This window comes from Eptatretus burgeri, chromosome 16, assembly GCF_056783735.1.
Source record: "Eptatretus burgeri isolate ZD-2024b chromosome 16, Ebu_testis_v1, whole genome shotgun sequence".
Classification (NCBI taxonomy): domain Eukaryota; kingdom Metazoa; phylum Chordata; class Myxini; order Myxiniformes; family Myxinidae; genus Eptatretus; species Eptatretus burgeri.
This window is the reverse complement of record NC_140976.1, coordinates 9,763,918-9,783,383: the sequence shown is the minus strand read 5'-3', so window position 1 is coordinate 9,783,383 and position 19,466 is coordinate 9,763,918. Positions and strand designations below refer to the sequence as shown.

Here is a 19,466-nt window from a genome sequence, read left to right as displayed (position 1 = left end):
CCACACCCACTCGGCTACTCTTCCTCTTGGGCCTCGGTCGTCATCCGAGCATCCCCCTCCCGTGACCACTCTCGATTCTGCCATTCTTTTCGGCCAGCCTGGTTGTTGCATAGTTTTCATTGGTTGTAGTATCGTTTTTGAACATGTGAATTGAATCTGGCAGAAATGATGGTCTAAAACCAGAGCAAAAGGTAAATGTAGCACGAAAGTGAATACCTGAACGATTAAAACTAAAACAAACATGAAGTGGGTGTGATGGATCGTCCATTATCCTGTGACCATTCAACACAGCAAGTTTCTCATACTTGGTACAGATCTAGAGAAAGTTTGTCTGTATTACACGCTGGGCAGACTTCATGGGTCTTCCCAATTTCTTTACATTCTCTTTGAACAAATTACCAAATGTACATTTATTTATTTTTGAATACAAAGTCGAGGCTCATGAAAGAGACAGAATAAACAATGTACCAGAAAATAACATAACATAACAAGGAGAGCATAGTGGAAAAGGGGGAAACACACAGCTAGCTAGTTCTGTTCGTGCGTATGACAGCTTAGCTGCAAGGTAGCGATCATTTCTTGGAAGCACAGCTGTGCTGCTGATGCTGTGCCCCTCCACCAGTACACTGGTATTCAGTTCGCCCACTTCAGAAGGATGACAGGTTGAGTCAACGCACCTGGTGTCAATTCAGTGGCCAACGGGACTCAAACTCAGGACCCTTAAGATCCTAAGCCAGCCACCCTAACCGCGAAGCCAACACCAGGCTCCAGGGCTATTAAGGCAGGGGGACACAATGAAGGGACACTTGGAGGGACAATAGGCATCGGGAGGAATGGGATTAAAAGGACTCAAAGGGGAGGAGAGCATGGGGGTGGGGTGAAACAATTTCAAACACAGGTACAAGGAAGATATTCCAACTGTAGAGGGTATAAGAAAGGTATTAGATCGAGGGTGGGAAGTAGGATACAGAGACGATAGGATAGGTAGGCCCAACAAGATAGGGAAATTTGATTGCAAATATTAAACTGAAAGCAAAAATAGTTTGAATCAAGGACAGGTTTTAAATTTCAACTTGATTGGACACATGGTCTGGCAGTCAGAATTATTTAATTTTTTGATGTGGGTTATATATATTGTCGCGGATTCGCGCCCGCCGGCGTGCGAACGGCCACGTAACTCGAATCGCGGCACGTCGCCCACCGGACGGACAATCCAGTCGTGACCCTCTCGGACTAACGCCGGGAACCAGTCACGGGTGGACCTTTCGGTCTCACCGCGATCGAGCCAATCGGCCCCCGCGTGGGATAGGGTTGCTCGCCAAATTCGACCTACCTAAGTACCCACACGGGAGGTAGACCGGGCGATCGCACCTCGCCGCAGGTCGACTTCGGACACGGGCCACTTAAGCGACCCGTTCCGTACTATCGGGATAACCGAGCGGTGTTATTCGTCGGCCTCGACGGTTCGATTAATTATCGGGCGTCTTAGCCCAGGACCAACCCTTTACGTGAAGCAAGATGGGGATTCAATGAAAGAAATGACGAAGCGAAGCGAGAAAACAGTTCAACATAAAGCACATTTATTCGCGGCACACGGGAAGCACACATATACAATTCCACCAAAAGCACATAGAAAAGAAGAAGACAAAAAGCAAATGCGACAATGCAGATCTAATACCGACTACGCGAGCACACGGCAACACTTATACAATTTTACTTCACAGACGGCGCCGACAACACATACCCAAAACCAAGAAAAAGAACACCCTCAAGGATGAGGCGGGCCTGGGGCCGAGACCGGGTCGGGCCTACCCGTCTGATGATGAGGCGCGAAGTGGCGATGGTGCCCCAACTCCGCGGGCCTCGCGGACAGTGTCTGGTAGGGGGTGGGAAAAGGGGCCCCCTTTGTCGCACTATCTCAGCGCGGGGGGAAACAGGAGGGGGTTGCTGATGCTCGGGGGGAAGGAGGATTTTTATTCTGTCTCGGGTCCCGCGACGAGCGTCTCCACCTCGACCAGGTCGCGCCATCGGCCTCCCGCCTTCAGCTCCCGGCACCGACGCGAGCACCCCCTCGTCCGTCTTCGCCGCCGCCACCTCTCCACAGCTCCGCCGACACTCGTTCCAACGCACAGCTCGTTCCAACGCGCAACTTCCTTCCAGCTCCACCGGCGACTCTCTTGAACTCCGAACTCACTCTTTCCAACGCACACCACCCTTCTGACGAACGCAGCCGCTTATATAAGCCCCGTGGCTTCGCCTTTGACCCCCTGCCTTCGACCTTTCACCTCGCTCCCCATTGGCCCGAGAAAAAGTGGGCGTGAATGCTTTTTGATCCATGAATTTGCATATAGCGACCGCCCTCCAACGCCCTGGAGGCGGGGCCAAATCGCCCCTCGCTCACCGATTGGACGGAGAAAAAGTGGGCGTGAGTCGTTTTTGATCCGTTTTTCTGCGGAAAGTCCGTGATGTTTTGTACACGCTGTTCGGTGCGCGCCCTGCACGAGTCCAGTACCGGTACCCACAAGCGGCGCAAGAACGGTGGCGATGCGACGGTTGCGAGGTGTGACGGTAAAGGTCGTGGCTGTTGTGGTGAAGCGGCATTGTGGTGGGTGGTTGATGTTGTGATGACTGTTGAGACGTGGTTGGTGGTGGTAATAATGGCGGTTGGTCCAAAATAAAGATAGTAAAAGAAAAACGGCTATCCTGAAGAGTCGCAGCACGCATGAATGACATTTATTCCCTCTAGACAACGGGTTTGGGCCTAACTACACATATACTTACCGAGATATCTCACCTAAGGGACCTGAATGGTGGTTTGCGAATTTGGTCAACCACAACACTACCCCCTCCCCTTTTTACAGACTCGTCCTGAGTCGTCAAATTTTCGTGTGCCATCATGTGTAGTTTTCCCCTAGTACATTTTACCTACGGATCCCTGAGTGCGACATTCATGGTATTCGTGTCCCCAAAATAAATAACCTGAGGGCTGCGTAACTACCTAAACAAACTCACTCACACGGACGACTTAAATAAAATTGCCGGCGCTAAGACAAACATGCCGGGGGCGCACTCATATTTACAGTACATCTTAACCTTAACTTACAAATTTTACACTAAACCATGGCCCAGGATCAATGAGCTCTGCTAAAAGAAAGCAGTTAACAGGGAGCCAGGCTGCTCGCATGCAGTCTCTGGCTCAAAACAATGCAGGTGACAGGGAACGTGGCTGCTCACACGCAGTCCAAGGCCTTCCCTTTTGAACTGAACGCAGTGAACCACAACGGTGCATGGGCTGCACAAACGTAGTCTCCGTGCCAGCTCAAGTGGCACACGCAATGAACACAACGAATGGATGGATGAATGGTTTGAACTGAACGCAGTGAACCACAACGGTGCATGGGCTGCACAAATGCAGTCTCCGTGCCAGCTCAAGTGGCACACGCAATGAACACAACGGATAGATGGATGGACACAAACACGGTGCACGGGCCGCCACTGCAGGCCCGTGTTGTAGCTGCCAACGGGGCAGTTCTTGCAGCTTGCAAACTATTGCCTTGATCCTGGTGCACATGGCAATGAACAGGGGGGGGGGGCAAAGCAAAAATTGAACGGGGCTGGTGAACCTGGGCAGTGGGCATGGCATGGCAAAGGCAGCAGGCAAACACAGCCCGCAGAAGAAGGCCGCTGCAGGCAAACACAGCCGGCAGATGAACTGGCCGGCACAGGCCTTGAAGAAAACAGCTGCAGACGATCCGGCCGGCACAGGCCTTGCAGCACAGCAGCTGCAGATGAAGTGGGCCGGCCTTTGCCGTTCAGTGGAGGTTGGTGGAGGGAGTGCGGTGGTGCTGGCCACTCGGAAGGCGGGCTCGGACCTACCTACCTGTCTCCCTCCCAACCTATCGCCTTTGCCTGTCACTGTACATACCCACTCCCTTAATTTGTCAAACCCCAATTTAGCCCCAACTTTTTTTTTTTTTTTTTTTTACTTCCCCACTATAAATCGTCCCCTAACCCCCTTTATCGTCCTTGTTCGGCTAACCTATCCTGTCACCTAGCCTACTCCCAACCCCTACGTTCCCTTCCCGGAGGGGAATAAGGGAGAGCTAACGTCCTGTGTCGAGGCCCAACGAAGCCTCAGGATGGCCTCCCCAGAGTTCGGCGATCTAACCCAAAGTGGGTCCAGCGGCCCACAACGAGAGCGAGGGGATGGATGGTGCGGAGGGGTACATCTCCTAATCTACCCTAACCATTTAACTGTTAAACTACCCCGGGGCTTTCAACAAGCGCCTCTCGCTTAAACTATTGGTTCTAACAACCCAGATTCCCGTCGCCTGTGTTGGTGTCCTCACAATTTTGGGCCTCGCCCCCCAATTTTCTCTCCGTGCCCTCACACGGTCTCCTGGCTGGGACACGTGGCTCCCTTTGGCAGGCACGACCCTCTGCCGAATCTCTCGCTATGGCACCCCCGGGCACTACACTGCCTCCGAGCCTACCAGCTCCCTAAACACCGGGGAGTGCACCCCATGGCACCTCCCCTGAAACGCACACGTGGCAGGCTGGCTTCCCGGGCCCCTTTCCGAGGGTCACCCTTGCCCACAACACTGCCCACGCGGCTAACGGCGCCCCGGGCCCCCGCACCAAGCAGGCGCACCCGTGCCCACTACGCTATCCCGGCCCCCCATGGGCCCATGGCCTACCGCGGCCAACTAGCCTGGTGCCCGGGGTACCCACTCAGCGATACTCACCTTTCGCAGCCACGCTCCCAAGCCCGTCAACAGGGCTCCTGCACCCCTCCAAATGGGTCTCGAGCCTACTTTCCCACCAACAGCAAAACGACCTCCATTTTTCAATTTGACTAACCCAGCTAACTCACTCTACACTGACCCCGGGGTCCCTTGGGCGGGAGTCGCTCCTCCCCCCAATCACTCATTGCACCATGCATTCCCCATTCGCTCCACTCACACAGACCCGCTGGCCTCACTCACTCAACAAGCACATGCTTCCACTTCACTCACCAACTCTTCAACACACACCACTGAACTCTGCCATCCTTCTATCTGCATCCCCTAACTCGTGCTCCCACGTCGTCCCTTAAACTATAGCACGTTCCTTTTAACACTACGTAGCTAAACTACGTCCCCTCTACATATCCACAAGTCTGTCACTGTCTCTAAATAAATCATTTTATTTCCCATCCTAAAGCTCACTAAATCCCTCAAACTAATCCATTCCACGGACTCCATGAGGACTTACCCCTGCCCCATGAAGTCGGTCTAACTAAGCTAACCCTTCCCCCTAACTAGTTTCCATCCTGTGCCCAGGCCAAGGGGGTCTTCCACCCCTTGCCCAGGAATCCTGTGCACCCGAAAGTGAGGCTTGTTTTTTTTTTTATGCGCAGCACCAGCGCGGCAACTCAGAGCTCGCGCACTTTGCACCTGCCCGTGACGTCATGCAGCTGCACGTGTTCCTCGTCCCTCCTTGGACGGTGCTATCCGGCAGGGATACCCCTCCTGCCGGATTCCAACCCCACGTGCAGCCATGGCGTCACCGTGCGCATAAAAAAAAACACAAGCCCCACGTCTCGAGGGGTTCCCCACGCGAACACATGTGCTTTGCCCGTTGGAGCTTAACACACACGATCGCGTGGAGAACCCGTCCGGTCCAAATCCGAAATCCTGCCTAAACTTTGTCCGTCCGCGGGATCGGCAAATCCACCGCGTGCGTTTCCGGACCGGGACTTCACTCTCGCAGGCGGGCACGTGGGGGTCTCGTGCGTTGCACAGCACGGACCTCGTGCTCACTGCTGGGTGAACCCGGCACGGTCCCCGAAACAACTACAGCCGCTACTCGGCTTTCTTTCTTCACATGTCGCCGTCGTCGCCTCCATTCCACCCACGCACACCTGCGTGTTACGACGCTCACAGTCCATTCCATTACATTCACCCCGGGAGACGCGGCTGCGTGCTCCCGCATGCCAACCGACATCTCCCTCACATACCGCTCTCTCACACACACGGTCTCCCTTGCACACAGCGACCTTGCACACGGCCGTTCACTCACACACGCGGGGGCACTCACCCGCGGTGCCTCACTCACACACGCGGGGGCACTCAACCGCGGTTCCTCATCCACACTGGCCGTTTCACTCACACACACGGCCTCTTCCACACACGGTGCCTCATCCACACACGGTGCCTCATCCACACACGGCGTGCTGGGAAGCACGTACTCTGGCACCATCGCCACCACACCACTCACACACGGGGTCGCTTCCACACACGGGGACGCACTCACACCCTGCACCACACACACCGGGACAACCACACTGGGGATTCGTGTCCCCACAAGAGTCTCCGGGGCCTCTATACCCCCCAAGCTCTCCGTGCACCCGTCCACAGCACTCGTCCCCTCAACCTCGCAAAACACGACCGAACTCACCTGGTCGTGACTCGCCTCAAGGGGGCATACTCCCTCCCCTCGTTCCTGGAGGAGGCCATCCAGGTGCTCGCACCGGGCCTCCACCCAGTTCACCAGCTCACCCCCATTGTCCTCCACTACCTCCGTGTGTGTGTGTGCGTCACTTACCCTGTCTTCATCGTGTAGTCTTCCCTCTACCGTTCCCATCTCCCGTGTCTCTGCCAACTCTTCACCCTTTACCTCCCTTGTCTCTAAATAAGAACAGAGTTCAATTTGTTCGACCACTTTATTAGCGTGGAACGACAATAATCAAACAAGTATTGAACAGGTTGAAACACCCACAACATCCCTGGCTCCGGGTCAGGCTGCGCATGCGCACTGGCACAGGGGACCGTCGATGTGTGGAATTACCGTAAAGTACAATGTTCTCTCGTCTCCACTATTTTTATTTCCTTTGTCGTCACCTCGTGTCTCGTCTCACACGTTTTGGTCTCCCTATTTAATTTTTCCCTTTCGGTCATCGTCACGACCCTCGCCCAACACGCCCCCCGAATTATTTTTTCACCCGCCTCCACCGCGGGCCTGTCAGCCGTTGCACCCCCTTCCAGCTCGTTCGCTTCTACACGTGGAGTCGCCATTTTGATCTCCCTGGTCACGGCCTTCATGCCCGCCTGCAGGCATCGGCCCATGTTCTGCGTCTCACCCCGCAGCTTTTTCGTTTCCTCCTTCATGTTTGCTTCCATTCCGTTTATTTGCTTGTTCATTTCGTTTCTCATTTCATTTGTGTTTGTATCCATCTTTTCGTTCATTTTTTCTATTCCGGCATTCCAGTAATCCAGTTTGTCATTTATGCTCTGCGCGAGTTCCATAATCTGCCGCATTGTCACCTGCCCTGGCCGCTCCCACTGACTACATTTAGTGGTGGAGTTATAATAAAAAACCGACCAGATGAACGGCATCGATGCCTTTCCCAACCTTCTGGTACGGGTTTTTCTTGCACGGTGATCTCGTCCTGAGCCATGGATTCTACATTACTATTACACATACCTAATCCACCCGGCACCCGCTCGCCTTGAGACGCCATCTTGCTTCTCGTGAAGGGTTAATTTAGCTCGCTCGTAATTTGGAGGGAATCGGGGGTCGCTCCTCTCACCCCTGGACCGATTCCCGTGAATTTAATTGGAGACAGGAGAGCCCGTTTTCCCGTTCTCCGTTACCAGTGCTGCGAGGAGGGCGATGGATTTGTATCGCACGACCTGACACCAGTGTTACGGATTCGCGCCCGCCGGCGTGCTGACGGCCACGTAACTCGAATCGCGGCACGTCGCCCACCGGACGGACAATCCAGTCGTGACCCTCTCGGACTAACGCCGGGAACCAGTCACGGGTGGACCTTTCGGTCTCACCGCGATCGAGCCAATCGGCCCCCGCGTGGGATAGGGTTGCTCGCCAAATTCGACCTACCTAAGTACCCACACGGGGGGTAGACCGGGCGATCGCACCTCGCCGCAGGTCGACTTCCGACACGGGCCACTTAAGCGACCCGTTCCGTACTATCGGGATAACCGAGCGGTGTTATTCGTCGGCCTCGACGGTTCGATTAATTATCGGGCGTCTTAGCCCAGGACCAACCCTTTACGTGAAGCAAGATGGGGATTCAATGAAAGAAATGACGAAGCGAAGCGGGAAAACAGTTCAACATAAAGCACATTTATTCGCGGCACACGGGAAGCACACATATACAATTCCACCAAAAGCACATAGAAAAGAAGAAGAAGACAAAAAGCAAATGCGACAATGCAGATCTAATACCGACTACGCGAGCACACGGCAACACTTATACAATTTTACTTCACAGACGGCGCCGACAACACATACCCAAAACCAAGAAAAAGAACACCCTCAAGGATGAGGCGGGCCTGGGGCCGAGACCGGGTCGGGCCTACCCGTCTGATGATGAGGCGCGAAGTGGCGATGGTGCCCCAACTCCGCGGGCCTCGCGGACAGTGTCTGGTAGGGGGTGGGAAAAGGGGCCCCCTTTGTCGCACTATCTCAGCGCGGGGGGGGGGGGAAACAGGAGGGGGTTGCTAATGCTCGGGGGGAAGGAGGATTTTTATTCTGTCTCGGGTCCCGCGACGAGAGTCTCCACCTCGACCAGGTCGCGCCGTCGGCCTCCCGCCTTCAGCTCCCGGCACCGACGCGAGCACCCCCTCGTCCGTCTTCGCCGCCGCCACCTCTCCACAGCTCCGCCGACACTCGTTCCAACGCACAGCTCGTTCCAACGCGCAACTTCCTTCCAGCTCCACCGGCGACTCTCTTGAACTCCGAACTCACTCTTTCCAACGCACACCACCCTTCTGACGAACGCAGCCGCTTATATAAGCCCCGTGGCTTCGCCTTTGACCCCCTGCCTTCGACCTTTCACCTCGATCCCCATTGGCCCGAGAAAAAGTGGGCGTGAATGCTTTTTGATCCATGAATTTGCATATAGCGACCGCCCTCCAACGCCCTGGAGGCGGGGCCAAATCGCCCCTCGCTCACCGATTGGACGGAGAAAAAGTGGGCGTGAGTCGTTTTTGATCCGTTTTTCTGCGGAAAGTCCGTGATGTTTTGTACACGCTGTTCGGTGCGCGCCCTGCACGAGTCCAGTACCGGTACCCACAAGCGGCGCAAGAACGGTGGCGATGCGACGGTTGCGAGGTGTGACGGTAAAGGTCGTGGCTGTTGTGGTGAAGCGGCGTTGTGGTGGGTGGTTGATGTTGTGATGACCGTTGAGACGTGGTTGGTGGTGGTAATAATGGCGGTTGGTCCAAAATAAAGATAGTAAAAGAAAAACGGCTATCCTGAAGAGTCGCAGCACGCATGAATGACATTTATTCCCTCTAGACAACGGGTTTGGGCCTAACTACACATATACTTACCGAGATATCTCACCTAAGGGACCTGAATGGTGGTTTGCGAATTTGGTCAACCACAACAATATTGTTATGGCTGTGGAAATTTGCAATACACCATAAAGTTTCCTTAGATTAGCTATGCTGGTAAGTGAGTGTTCAGATAGGTCCCCACCGTTGTTTAAAGGGTATTCTTCGTGTTCACCGGGCTGCGACTCTTTGAGATAGCCGTTTTTCTTTATCTATCGTTATTTTGAGCCACAATTGCAAAAAGCCTCCACGCAAACAACAACCGCCACCAACTACGCCACAACGCCCAACACGCTCACACCACCCCCACAACAATCACCACCATCTTTGCCACTACACCCGCTTACAAACGCCATCCTCCGCGGACCACGGTAAGATGGTTTCCGCGTCGGAAATCGTCCGAGAAGGATTGGCAGAACAAAAGTTCTTGTGAAGCCTGTGGGGTTTTTCCCACGTTTGGTGTGAAGGGAAGGGGGCGGGGCAGCTTGATCCCCATTGGTGGGACACGGGACGTGAGGCGGTCGGAGTGAAGGCACGCCACTTTTCGAGAAGCTTCTCGAAGGGAGGCGGAGCTGAAAACGGGGAGGAGCGAAGGGCGGAGCCCCGCCTTACAAAAGGCGAACAGACGCGATGCTCGCTCTCTCGGTGATTCACGTTGGGCCTCCTCCTCTCTTCACGGTTCATGCGCTCTTCTTGACTCGCGCTCCCCTGCTCCTCGCTCGTTCCCGCGCTCGTGGCCCGGCGCGGCCTGGTGGTGGAGACGCGGACGGGAGGCGCCACAGTGCGGCCTGTGGTGGACCTGCGTGTCCGGACGAGGGGTGCCGGAGAGGGTTCGCCGGCCGCGTGGGAGGTCGGAACCAGGCGTGACCCCGCTAATGGTCGTGGGAGGGGGACTGGACGGCCACGAAAGGGAGGTCCTTTATTTTCTTTTTCATTTTGCTTGCATGGTGTGGCGCCGTCTGTAAGTAGAACCTATTTAAATGACTATATTGTACAGAATTCCCTGCTTTATTCGGTTGTATTGTTTTCTTGCTGTACATGTTGCATGACTGCCTTATGTGTGTAAATAATAAATGTGCTTGTCGAACTGTTCCCCGTCGTGTCCTTTCCTTTATTGAAAGTGCCACCTTACCTCATGGAATAATTAGTGAGGGTTTGAACACCCGGGTAAAGTAATCTGAACTGTCGAGGTCAGCGATAACACCGCTCGGTTATCCCTGTAGTACGGAATGAACCGCTTAAGCGGTTCGTGTCCTGAGCCGACCTGCGGCGTGATGCAACCCCTCGGTAGGTTACCCACGCGGGTATTTAGGTAGATCGACATTCGGCGATTCACCCTATTTCACACGGGTAGAATGCGGACTGGTTGTGGTGAGGTTAAACCCCCACCCGTGACTGGCTCCTGGCAATAGTTCCAGGAGGGTCATGACTGAATTCTCCGCCCGGTGGGCGACGCGGCTGCCATTAGAGGTACGCGGCCGATCGCACGCCAGGCGGGCCAGAATTCGTAACAATATTGAATAAGGCTCACTTGGTTGTGGGTTTAAAAAATATATATATTTTTTGAATGAGGCTCACTTGGCTGTGCCTGCATGGATTTGAGAGTAGAGGAGTAGCAGCTGAAATGCTAATTCTATCCAGGTTCCTGATGACTTCATCTTTGCTTTTTTGGGTTCCTTCTGATTACTCCAATGCAGGACTCGTACCTATTTGGTCTTCCATTTGATTTGAATATAATTTAGTTTAATCCCATTCTAAATTCAATTAAATGATAACAATAAACATCATGGGTCAGGGTCATGGGTTGTATTAAAGCGGGACGTCTTGGTACTCAGTCATCACTGTTATAAAGTGTTGTAAAGTGGCAGTTCATCACTGTTATAAAGTGGCAGCAGTTATAAAGTGGCAGTTCTAATTATGTCTCAATTACGTAACATACCAGTGCACAAACACGACAAGTCCTGGCGAGGGTCTGCAGTCGGCGATTGCTCTTTTTCTTGTTCCCACAGTTTTACACCCCTCCTCTCATTTCAAAAACATCTCCAAACTGAATCGTTATCATATATAAATGCCTTCCTTCCTTCTTTTCTTCTTCCTTTTAAAAAAACATTTCAACACTTATTTCTCCTTCAAAAATGCTCCACATTCTTTATGTTCAAGACAATATATTTCTCTTCTTCACAAAGCTTTTCCAAAACTGTCAGCTAAGAGCTTCGTCCACCAAGTTCACCAACCATCCTCCCACCTGTAATGTAGAGCTCCACGTCTCTCTATGCTTTCAACAAAAACAAAATCTCATCTCCATTCCCATGAGCATGTCTCAGTTTGTAAAAGTTGGGAATTTGGAATCAGAATAAGCATCCACCTCCACCCCTTCCCTTTAAACCTTCATGTCTCCCTTGGCGGTGACCCAAGAGATGGGTGGGATGGACAAGAGACCGTCAAGTAGGAAATCAAAGAAATTAACATCTTTTGGGATAAAAATGCAATGTGGGCCCAAGACTGCCGAAATTGGTGAGGGTTCATGAGAAGCCCTGTATGCCATGCGCAGGCCCTCTCAGAGGTTCAAAGAGACCCCAGCCACTTCCAGTTTTTGAGGCCCCTGTGGCCATACTAATAATTTAAAAAATGACGACACATGAACAAGTGTCTACATTGGAGGCCCCCTTTGAGCTTGAGGCACAGGCCAAATGGCCCGCCTGGCCCCACCTCTGATTGGCCCTGGCCACGTGGCAGGATTGGATAATAAGCAAGTATGCAAGTACTGGGAAGATGGAATGAGGTTTAGACGTAAAGTTTGACATCTGACACACAATGTGGTTAATACACTGTGGTTACACACCTGCTGCAGGAACACGTGCAAATCGCTTTCGATAACTCACAAATACGATTATCTGGTAAAACATCAACATCTGGTGCTCATTATGTCAATGCAAACTCTTTTGGGGATCTTGGACCAACTTTGCACAATACAATTGGCAAAGGTGATATTGTTACGGGTTTGGAAACCTTTTGCACACAAACAGCTAGAGTCCCCATAGTTCAGTTATTTTGATAAGTATGTGTATAGTTAGAATCCATCCCCTATGTCTAATGGGAATTTCATGTGTGCGCTGTTATTTTATTGTCAGGTTTTATACATCTACTAAAACAACAACAACATTGGCACCGTCCCTCACTCAACCCAGTCGCCATTGCCCACGTATTTTTGGCTGAAGGCGTGGGCGGAGCCTCCATCGCCTCAGATCGAGGCTCCGCCCCGAGGAAGAGCATGGAACGTTTCCTCCAGCCAATGAGCGAAGGGCGAGCATCGCACGCGCACCCCAGCCAATGGGAGGCCAGCGTGCCGAAAGCTACGACGGAGCCTCTTCGGGGGGCGGGCCTCCGAGACGCCATGACACCCCCCCCCCCGAGACACCTCGTCCAATCAAGAGGCTGACCACCTCAGGGGCTGCCCCCACCCAGCCAGATGGGATGTTCGCCCCTCGTCCAATCCGGAGGCAAGTCCCTCAGAGCGGTTCCCTCGACCTGCGAGAGGGGAGGATAAGTGTAGGTGGCGAGCCGTCGAGGAGAAGGGAAGGTTCGCCCCGTCGTAAAGAAAGAAAAAGAAGGGAGAAAGAGAAGAAGCCTCGTCTTGCCTGCTGGCGTTCTTGTGTACCCACGGGTGCTCGTCTCGTCTGGTCCGTTCCCGTGCTAGCTGGCGTCCGCTGCGTCGTTCCTGCTCCTTGGTGCTTGGTGCTGCATTGTGGCGGTGGGTTCGAGTGCCGCCACCGGACAAGCTCGACCAGACCGCACGAGGTGGACAGGTGCAAGAATAGGCCCCTGCCCTCAGCTCGCCTTTCCCTCCTGAGCTGAAGGGCCAAATAAAGGCCACGGCCAGTTAAATAGAACTGTTAAGTGCTTTTCGCTCACTATACATTGCCTGCATTTCTTTTATTCGGATAACTCTGCTCTTTGTGTGCTCCCCTCCCCGATTATTGTTTATAAATAAACCCCCGTGTTAAACGTTCCAGCTCATTTTCTGTGCTTTCTCCCATTGACTCAGCATGGTGCGTATTGAGAATTAGTGAGGCCGTCGGTGCCGTAAATCCTTCATTTGGTCCGGCGCGGCTTTGGTAACTTCCGCTCAGTTACGCCGGATCTGAGTCGGCAACAGTGACTCGGTTCGGACAAAGTCGGCCGAGGGTGTGGTTTCCCCGGTAGCTGGAGTGCGTGGTTATTTAGGTATATTGGAGATCGATAAAATTAACACTATATAACACCACGCCATCGAAATATTGGCGTCCACGGTCCGCTAAGGGACCCGTGACCTTTGGAGTTGGCCGAGAGTCACGACCTAAATTCCGGATGTTCGGTGGGAGACGGCTTTGCTGCTCCACCTAGTGGTCGTTTATCGCCACCGAACTCTGGCTGACAACAATATAGCGGGATCAGAGTCATCCATAAAGCACCAAAGAGTGATGGTAATGATCCTTATTAACGTGGTGGTTCAGGTACTGTTATGTACAGGGTCTCAATGTAGCTTGGAAATGTCGATGATGCACATTCTGAATGAGATTTCACACTCTCTGCCCAGATAATTTCTTCTCTTCCTTTTCCTTCTCATCATCATCCCCACCATACTCCCCCCTCCTCCTCATTCCCACAATACTCTCCCCTCCTCCTCATCCTCCCCACCATACTCCCCCCCTCATCATCATCCCCACCATACTCCCCTCCTCCTCAACCTCCCCACCATACTCCCTCATCCTACCCACCCCTTATCATCATCCTCACCATACTCCCCTCCTCATCCTCCCCACCATACCCCCCTCATCATCATCCCCACCATACTCCCCCTCATCATCATCCCCACCACTCCCCTCCTCATCCTCCCCCCATACCCCCCTCATCATCATCCCCACCATACTCCCCCCTCATCATCATCCCCACCACACTCCCCCTCCTCCTCATCATCATCCCCACCACACTCCCCTCCTCCTCATTCCCACCATACTCTCCCCTCCTCCTCATCCTCCCCACCATACTACCCCCTCATCATCATCCCCACCATACTCCCCCTCCTCATCCTCCCCCCACCCTCATCATCATCCCCACCATACTCCCCTCCTCCTCACTCCCACCATACTCTCCCCTCCTCCTCATTCCCACCATACTCCCCTCCTCCTCATCCTCCCCACCATACTACCCCCCCCCTCATCATCATCCCCACCATACTCCCCCTCATACTCCCCTCCACCTCAACATCCCGACCAAACTCCATCATCCTCACCACACTCCTCCTCCTCCTCCTCCTCCTCACCCCCACCATACTCCCCCTCCTCACCCCCACACACTCCCCTCCTCACCCCCACACACTCCCCTCCTCACCCCCACACACTCCCCCTCCTCACCCCCACACACTCCCCTCCTCACCCCCCACACACTCCCCCTCCTCACCCCCCACACACTCCCCTCCTCACCCCCCACACACTCCCCCTCCTCACCCCCACACACTCCCCCTCCTCACCCCCACACACTCCCCCTCCTCACCCCCACACACTCCCCCTCCTCACCCCCCACACACTCCCCCTCCTCACCCCCCACACACTCCCTCCTCACCCCCACACACTCCCCCTCCTCACCCCCCACACACTCCCCCTCCTCACCCCCCACACACTCCCCCTCCTCACCCCCACACACTCCCCCTCCTCACCCCCCACACACTCCCCTCCTCACCCCCACACACTCCCCCTCCTCACCCCCCACACACTCCCCTCCTCACCCCCACACACTCCCCTCCTCACCCCCCACACACTCCCCCTCCTCACCCCCCACACACTCCCCTCCTCACCCCCCACACACTCCCCCTCCTCACCCCCCACACACTCCCCCTCCTCACCCCCACACACTCCCCCTCCTCACCCCCCACACACTCCCCCTCCTCACCCCCACACACTCCCCCTCCTCACCCCCACACACTCCCTCCTCACCCCCACACACTCCCCTCCTCACCCCCCACACACTCCCCCTCCTCACCCCCACACACTCCCCTCCTCACCCCCCACACACTCCCCCTCCTCACCCCCACACACTCCCCTCCTCACCCCCCACACACTCCCCTCCTCACCCCCCACACACTCCCCTCCTCACCCCCCACACACTCCCCTCCTCACCCCCACACACTCCCCTCCTCACCCCACACACTCCCCTCCTCACCCCCCACACACTCCCCTCCTCACCCCCCACACACTCCCCCTCCTCGAATCCTCGCCTCACAATCACCGAAAAAATATAAAATAATCAAAAGACCGAACTGCAAACTCAAACACGGTATTTATGGTAAACCTTGTGAGTTCGATCATATATAACCAACAAAACGAGATCGTGTTCCCGAGAACTGGAATAAATCAACGAACCTCAGAATCCAGCGAGTCCGCTCCGTCCATCAGTTTACAGAGTTCCTTTCTAGGTTAAAATTATTCTTCTTCTTCCTCCTCCTCCCCTTCGTATTCTTCTTCTTCTTCTTCTTCTTCTTCTTCTTCTTCTTCTTCTTCTTCTTCTTCTTCTTCTTCTTCTTCTTCTTCTTCTTCTTCTTCTTCTTCTTCTTCTTCTTCTTCTTCTTCTTCTTCTTCTTCTTCTTCTTCTTCTTCTTCTTCTTCTTCTTCTTCTTCTTCTTCTTCTTCTTCTTCTTCTTCTTCTTCTTCTTCTTCTTCTTCTTCTTCGCCACAACTGAAACATTTCATGAGACTCAGAGAGCTTCCTCTGCGCATGTTAAATAAAGGGCGTTTCCTTTGAATGACCTTCGCCCTCATAAAATAACAGCTTCCTTTTCACTTTCTTAATTAAATTAAAACTACCTGAAGAGTTGATCCTGATGTCGGTAAATCCTCTTCACCTTGGGAGTTAAAGCTGTTCATTAAGAACTCTGTGGGACAGAAATATACAAACAAATGAGATTATGATAATAATCTGGTTGGGGGTCGATCAGAGGGCGAGTGGTTAGGATTCGATCAGAGGGAGAGTGGTTGGGGGTCGATCAGAGGGCGAGTGGATGGGGGTCGATCAGAGGGAGAGTGGTTGGGGGTCGATCAGAGGGAGAGTGGTTGGGGGTCGATCAGAGGGAGAGTGGTTGGGGGTCGATCAGAGGGCGAGTGGATGGGGGTCGATCAGAGGGAGAGTGGTTGGGGGTCGATCAGAGGGAGAGTGGTTGGGGGTCGATCAGAGGGAGAGTGGTTGGGGGTCGATCAGAGGGCGAGTGGTTGGGGGTCGATCAGAGGGCGAGTGGATGGGGGTCGATCAGAGGGAGAGTGGTTGGGGGTCGATCAGAGGGAGAGTGGTTGGGGTCGATCAGAGGGAGAGTGGTTGGGGGTCGATCAGAGGGCGAGTGGTTGGGGTCGATCAGAGGGCGAGTGGATGGGGGTCGATCAGAGGGAGAGTGGTTGGGGGTCGATCAGAGGGAGAGTGGTTGGGGGTCGATCAGAGGGCGAGTGGATGGGGGTCGATCAGAGGGAGAGTGGTTGGGGGTCGATCAGAGGGCGAGTGGTTGGGGGTCGATCAGAGGGAGAGTGGTTGGGGGTCGATCAGAGGGAGAGTGGTTGGGGGTCGATCAGAGGGAGAGTGGTTGGGGGTCGATAAGAGGGTGAGTGAAGGTAGATTACAAAATCATTAGATCCCTCGAATCTTCATTTGCAATTAATCATCTCCTCTCCCAGTCGGTCAAGACTGGAGTGCTCGAAGGCATTGTTCTCGATCCAGTCCTTTTCCTGATCTTCATCAATGATCATCAATTGCTGATGATCCCCCTCCCCCCAGACCCATCCTCTGCCATGACATCCCCCATCCTTCAGACAGGCTGAAGTCTCTCCCCTCTATTATGACCTTGAAAAAAATAATTCACAAACTGATCAAACACTTTGAACATAACTTTCAATCCGAACAAATCTGACACTCACTTTCTCTCTTTGAAAGGACTGTCTGGCAAACCCTCATTTCTACTTTCTTAACAATCCTCTTGAGGATGTTCAGTCATTCAAATTCCTTGGTGTCACCATCAGCCATGATCTTTCTTGGGCAAACCATATTTCAAAGTTGACCCCCAAAGCCAGCCGCCGAATGGGCATCCTCCGTCGGACAAAGTACTTCCTTGGCACACCTAAACTCCGATCCACCTACAAGGTTCACCCACAGCTTGATGGAGCACGACTCTTTCCCTCTCGGCTGGTGACCCTGCCTCACACCTTGCTCAGCTTGACACCACGGAAACCAAAGCCATCACGATTATTGGAATCTCACACTCTGAAGAGAAGTCCATCAATACGCCATCACAGACAGGTTGGTGGTATCTGTCTTCTTCCGCCTCCTTTCTGGTCTTGCACACTGTTCTTTCCATGTATTGTCCACCCTCCCCCCAGGTTTCTGTAAGGTTCACACGGTCCACCGTCAACCCCCCTCTGGTAAAACTACCTCAATCCAGGATCGCCTACACTTATTTGTTCCTCTTTTTCCCCACCTGTGGAATCAACTTCCACACCCTCTTCAATCTCATTCTTCCCTCCAGGTCTTCAAGACAGCTGTTCATCACCATGTCAGATCGTCCCCAATCCAAAACCATGATCTTTTATACCCTCGTTAACCCCACCCAAATTTCCCAGTTTTTCCTCCTTGGAGTTTCCTTTGTCAGGAAACTCCAAGGTCAGGTGTCGATAGGGTTCGCCACCATCTGCTTGAGCACCAGCGTCCAGAGCAGTCAGGCTTTACACCAAAGAGGTCAACGATTGACCGTATCCTTGCACTTCGTGTCCTCACCGAACGCAGACGAGAGTTTCGGCAGGGGCTGCTTGCAGCCTATGTTGATCTCTGTAAAGCGTTCGATTCAGTGAATCGGGATGTCCTCTGGAGGATTCTTGGTCTTCGTGGGGTGCCACCAAAACTGATCGATCTGATGTCTGAACTCTACTCTGGTACTGGGAGTGCTGTGAAGTGTGGTGGTACCATCTCTGACTTATTTCCAGTTGTTACTGGAGTTCGTCAGGGATGTGTACTTGCCCCCACACTTTTCAGCACTTGTATGGACTGGATTCTAGGGAGGATGTCGGAGAGATCAAGTTGCGGTGCGTCATTTGGGAATGTCAAGATCTCGGACCTTGACTTTGCAGATGATGCAGTCATCTTTGCGGAGACTTTAGACATCCTCTTGGGGGCCCTCGAGGTGCTGAATGAGGAGTCGGAGCCGTTGGGATTACGGGTTTCTTGGGTCAAAACTAAGATCCAGGCTTTCGGTGACATCTTGGATGCTGCTGTCCTGTCTGTGTCTGTTTGTGGTGAGGATGTTGAGGTCGTGGAGAGATTCACTTACCTTGGCAGTGATATTCATGTCTCTGCTGGCTGCGAGTCAGAGGTCAATAGACGTCTGGGTCGGGCCTGGGAAGTCATGGATTCACTGGATCATGGGGTGTGGCGCTGCCGGTACCTGTGAGGGAGGACGAAAGTCCGAGTCTTCAGGTCCTTGGTACTTCCAGTCTTGCTTTATGGGTGCGAGACTTGGACTCTGACCAAGGATCTGAGACGGAGACTTAATTCCTTTGGTACCAGGTCTCTTCGGAGAATCCTTGGCTATCGCTGGTCGGATGTTGTGTCCAACGAGCGGTTGCTGAGAGAGACTCGAATGAGATTTGTTACCTGCATAGTCCGTGAGCGTCAGTTGCGGCTGTATGGACATGTGGCTCATTTTCCTGACTCTGATCCTGCTCACCAGATTCTCTCAGTGAGGGAGTCTCATGAGTGGAGGAGGCCAGTGGGTCGACCACATGCCTCATGGTTGCAACAGGTTGACCATCATCTCAAGGAGATGGGGATGGGCCTGGAATCTGCCTGGGGGATGGCCAGACGGAGGCCCCTGGAGTACCGGCGGAAAGTGGACGCAGCGACGTGCTGTTTTGGCACATGCTCCCATACCTGACCTGACCTGACCTGAGTTTCCTTCTGTGTCCATTTTGCTCAACCCATGAATGCGTATTTTGCGTCCTGTTTTTTGTCTGTTACGTGCTGATCCGTTCACTGTACGAGCTCTTCCATGAGCCTTGACTATGTAATGCATTAAAAAAAAAAATCACAAATGAGAGAGATAAACTTCTGTACTAATCC

At 53.3% G+C, this 19,466-nt stretch overlaps 1 protein-coding gene across 5 annotated transcripts in view; it reads right to left on the bottom strand.

Moving 5' to 3' along the window:
• The window catches only part of LOC147010478 (uncharacterized), a 28,529-nt gene extending 12,640 nt beyond the window's left edge, over window positions 1-15,889 (bottom strand). For 2 of the 5 annotated variants that reach the window (XM_085860607.1, XM_085860608.1), the window contains exons 1-2: window positions 15,740-15,874; window positions 11,281-11,436 (exon numbers count right to left, since the gene is read on the bottom strand). Coding sequence is in view for 3 of the 5 variants with exons in the window: in XM_085860605.1 (XP_085716731.1) it covers window positions 15,740-15,769 (30 nt within the window). In the remaining 2 variants the exon portion in view is untranslated. Of the gene's footprint in view, window positions 1-11,280; window positions 11,437-15,739 lie in introns of all 5 variants that reach the window. The other 3 variants (XM_085860605.1, XM_085860606.1, XM_085860609.1) reach the window with 3 other exon arrangements.
• Between the last annotated feature and the right edge of the window lie 3,577 nt (window positions 15,890-19,466).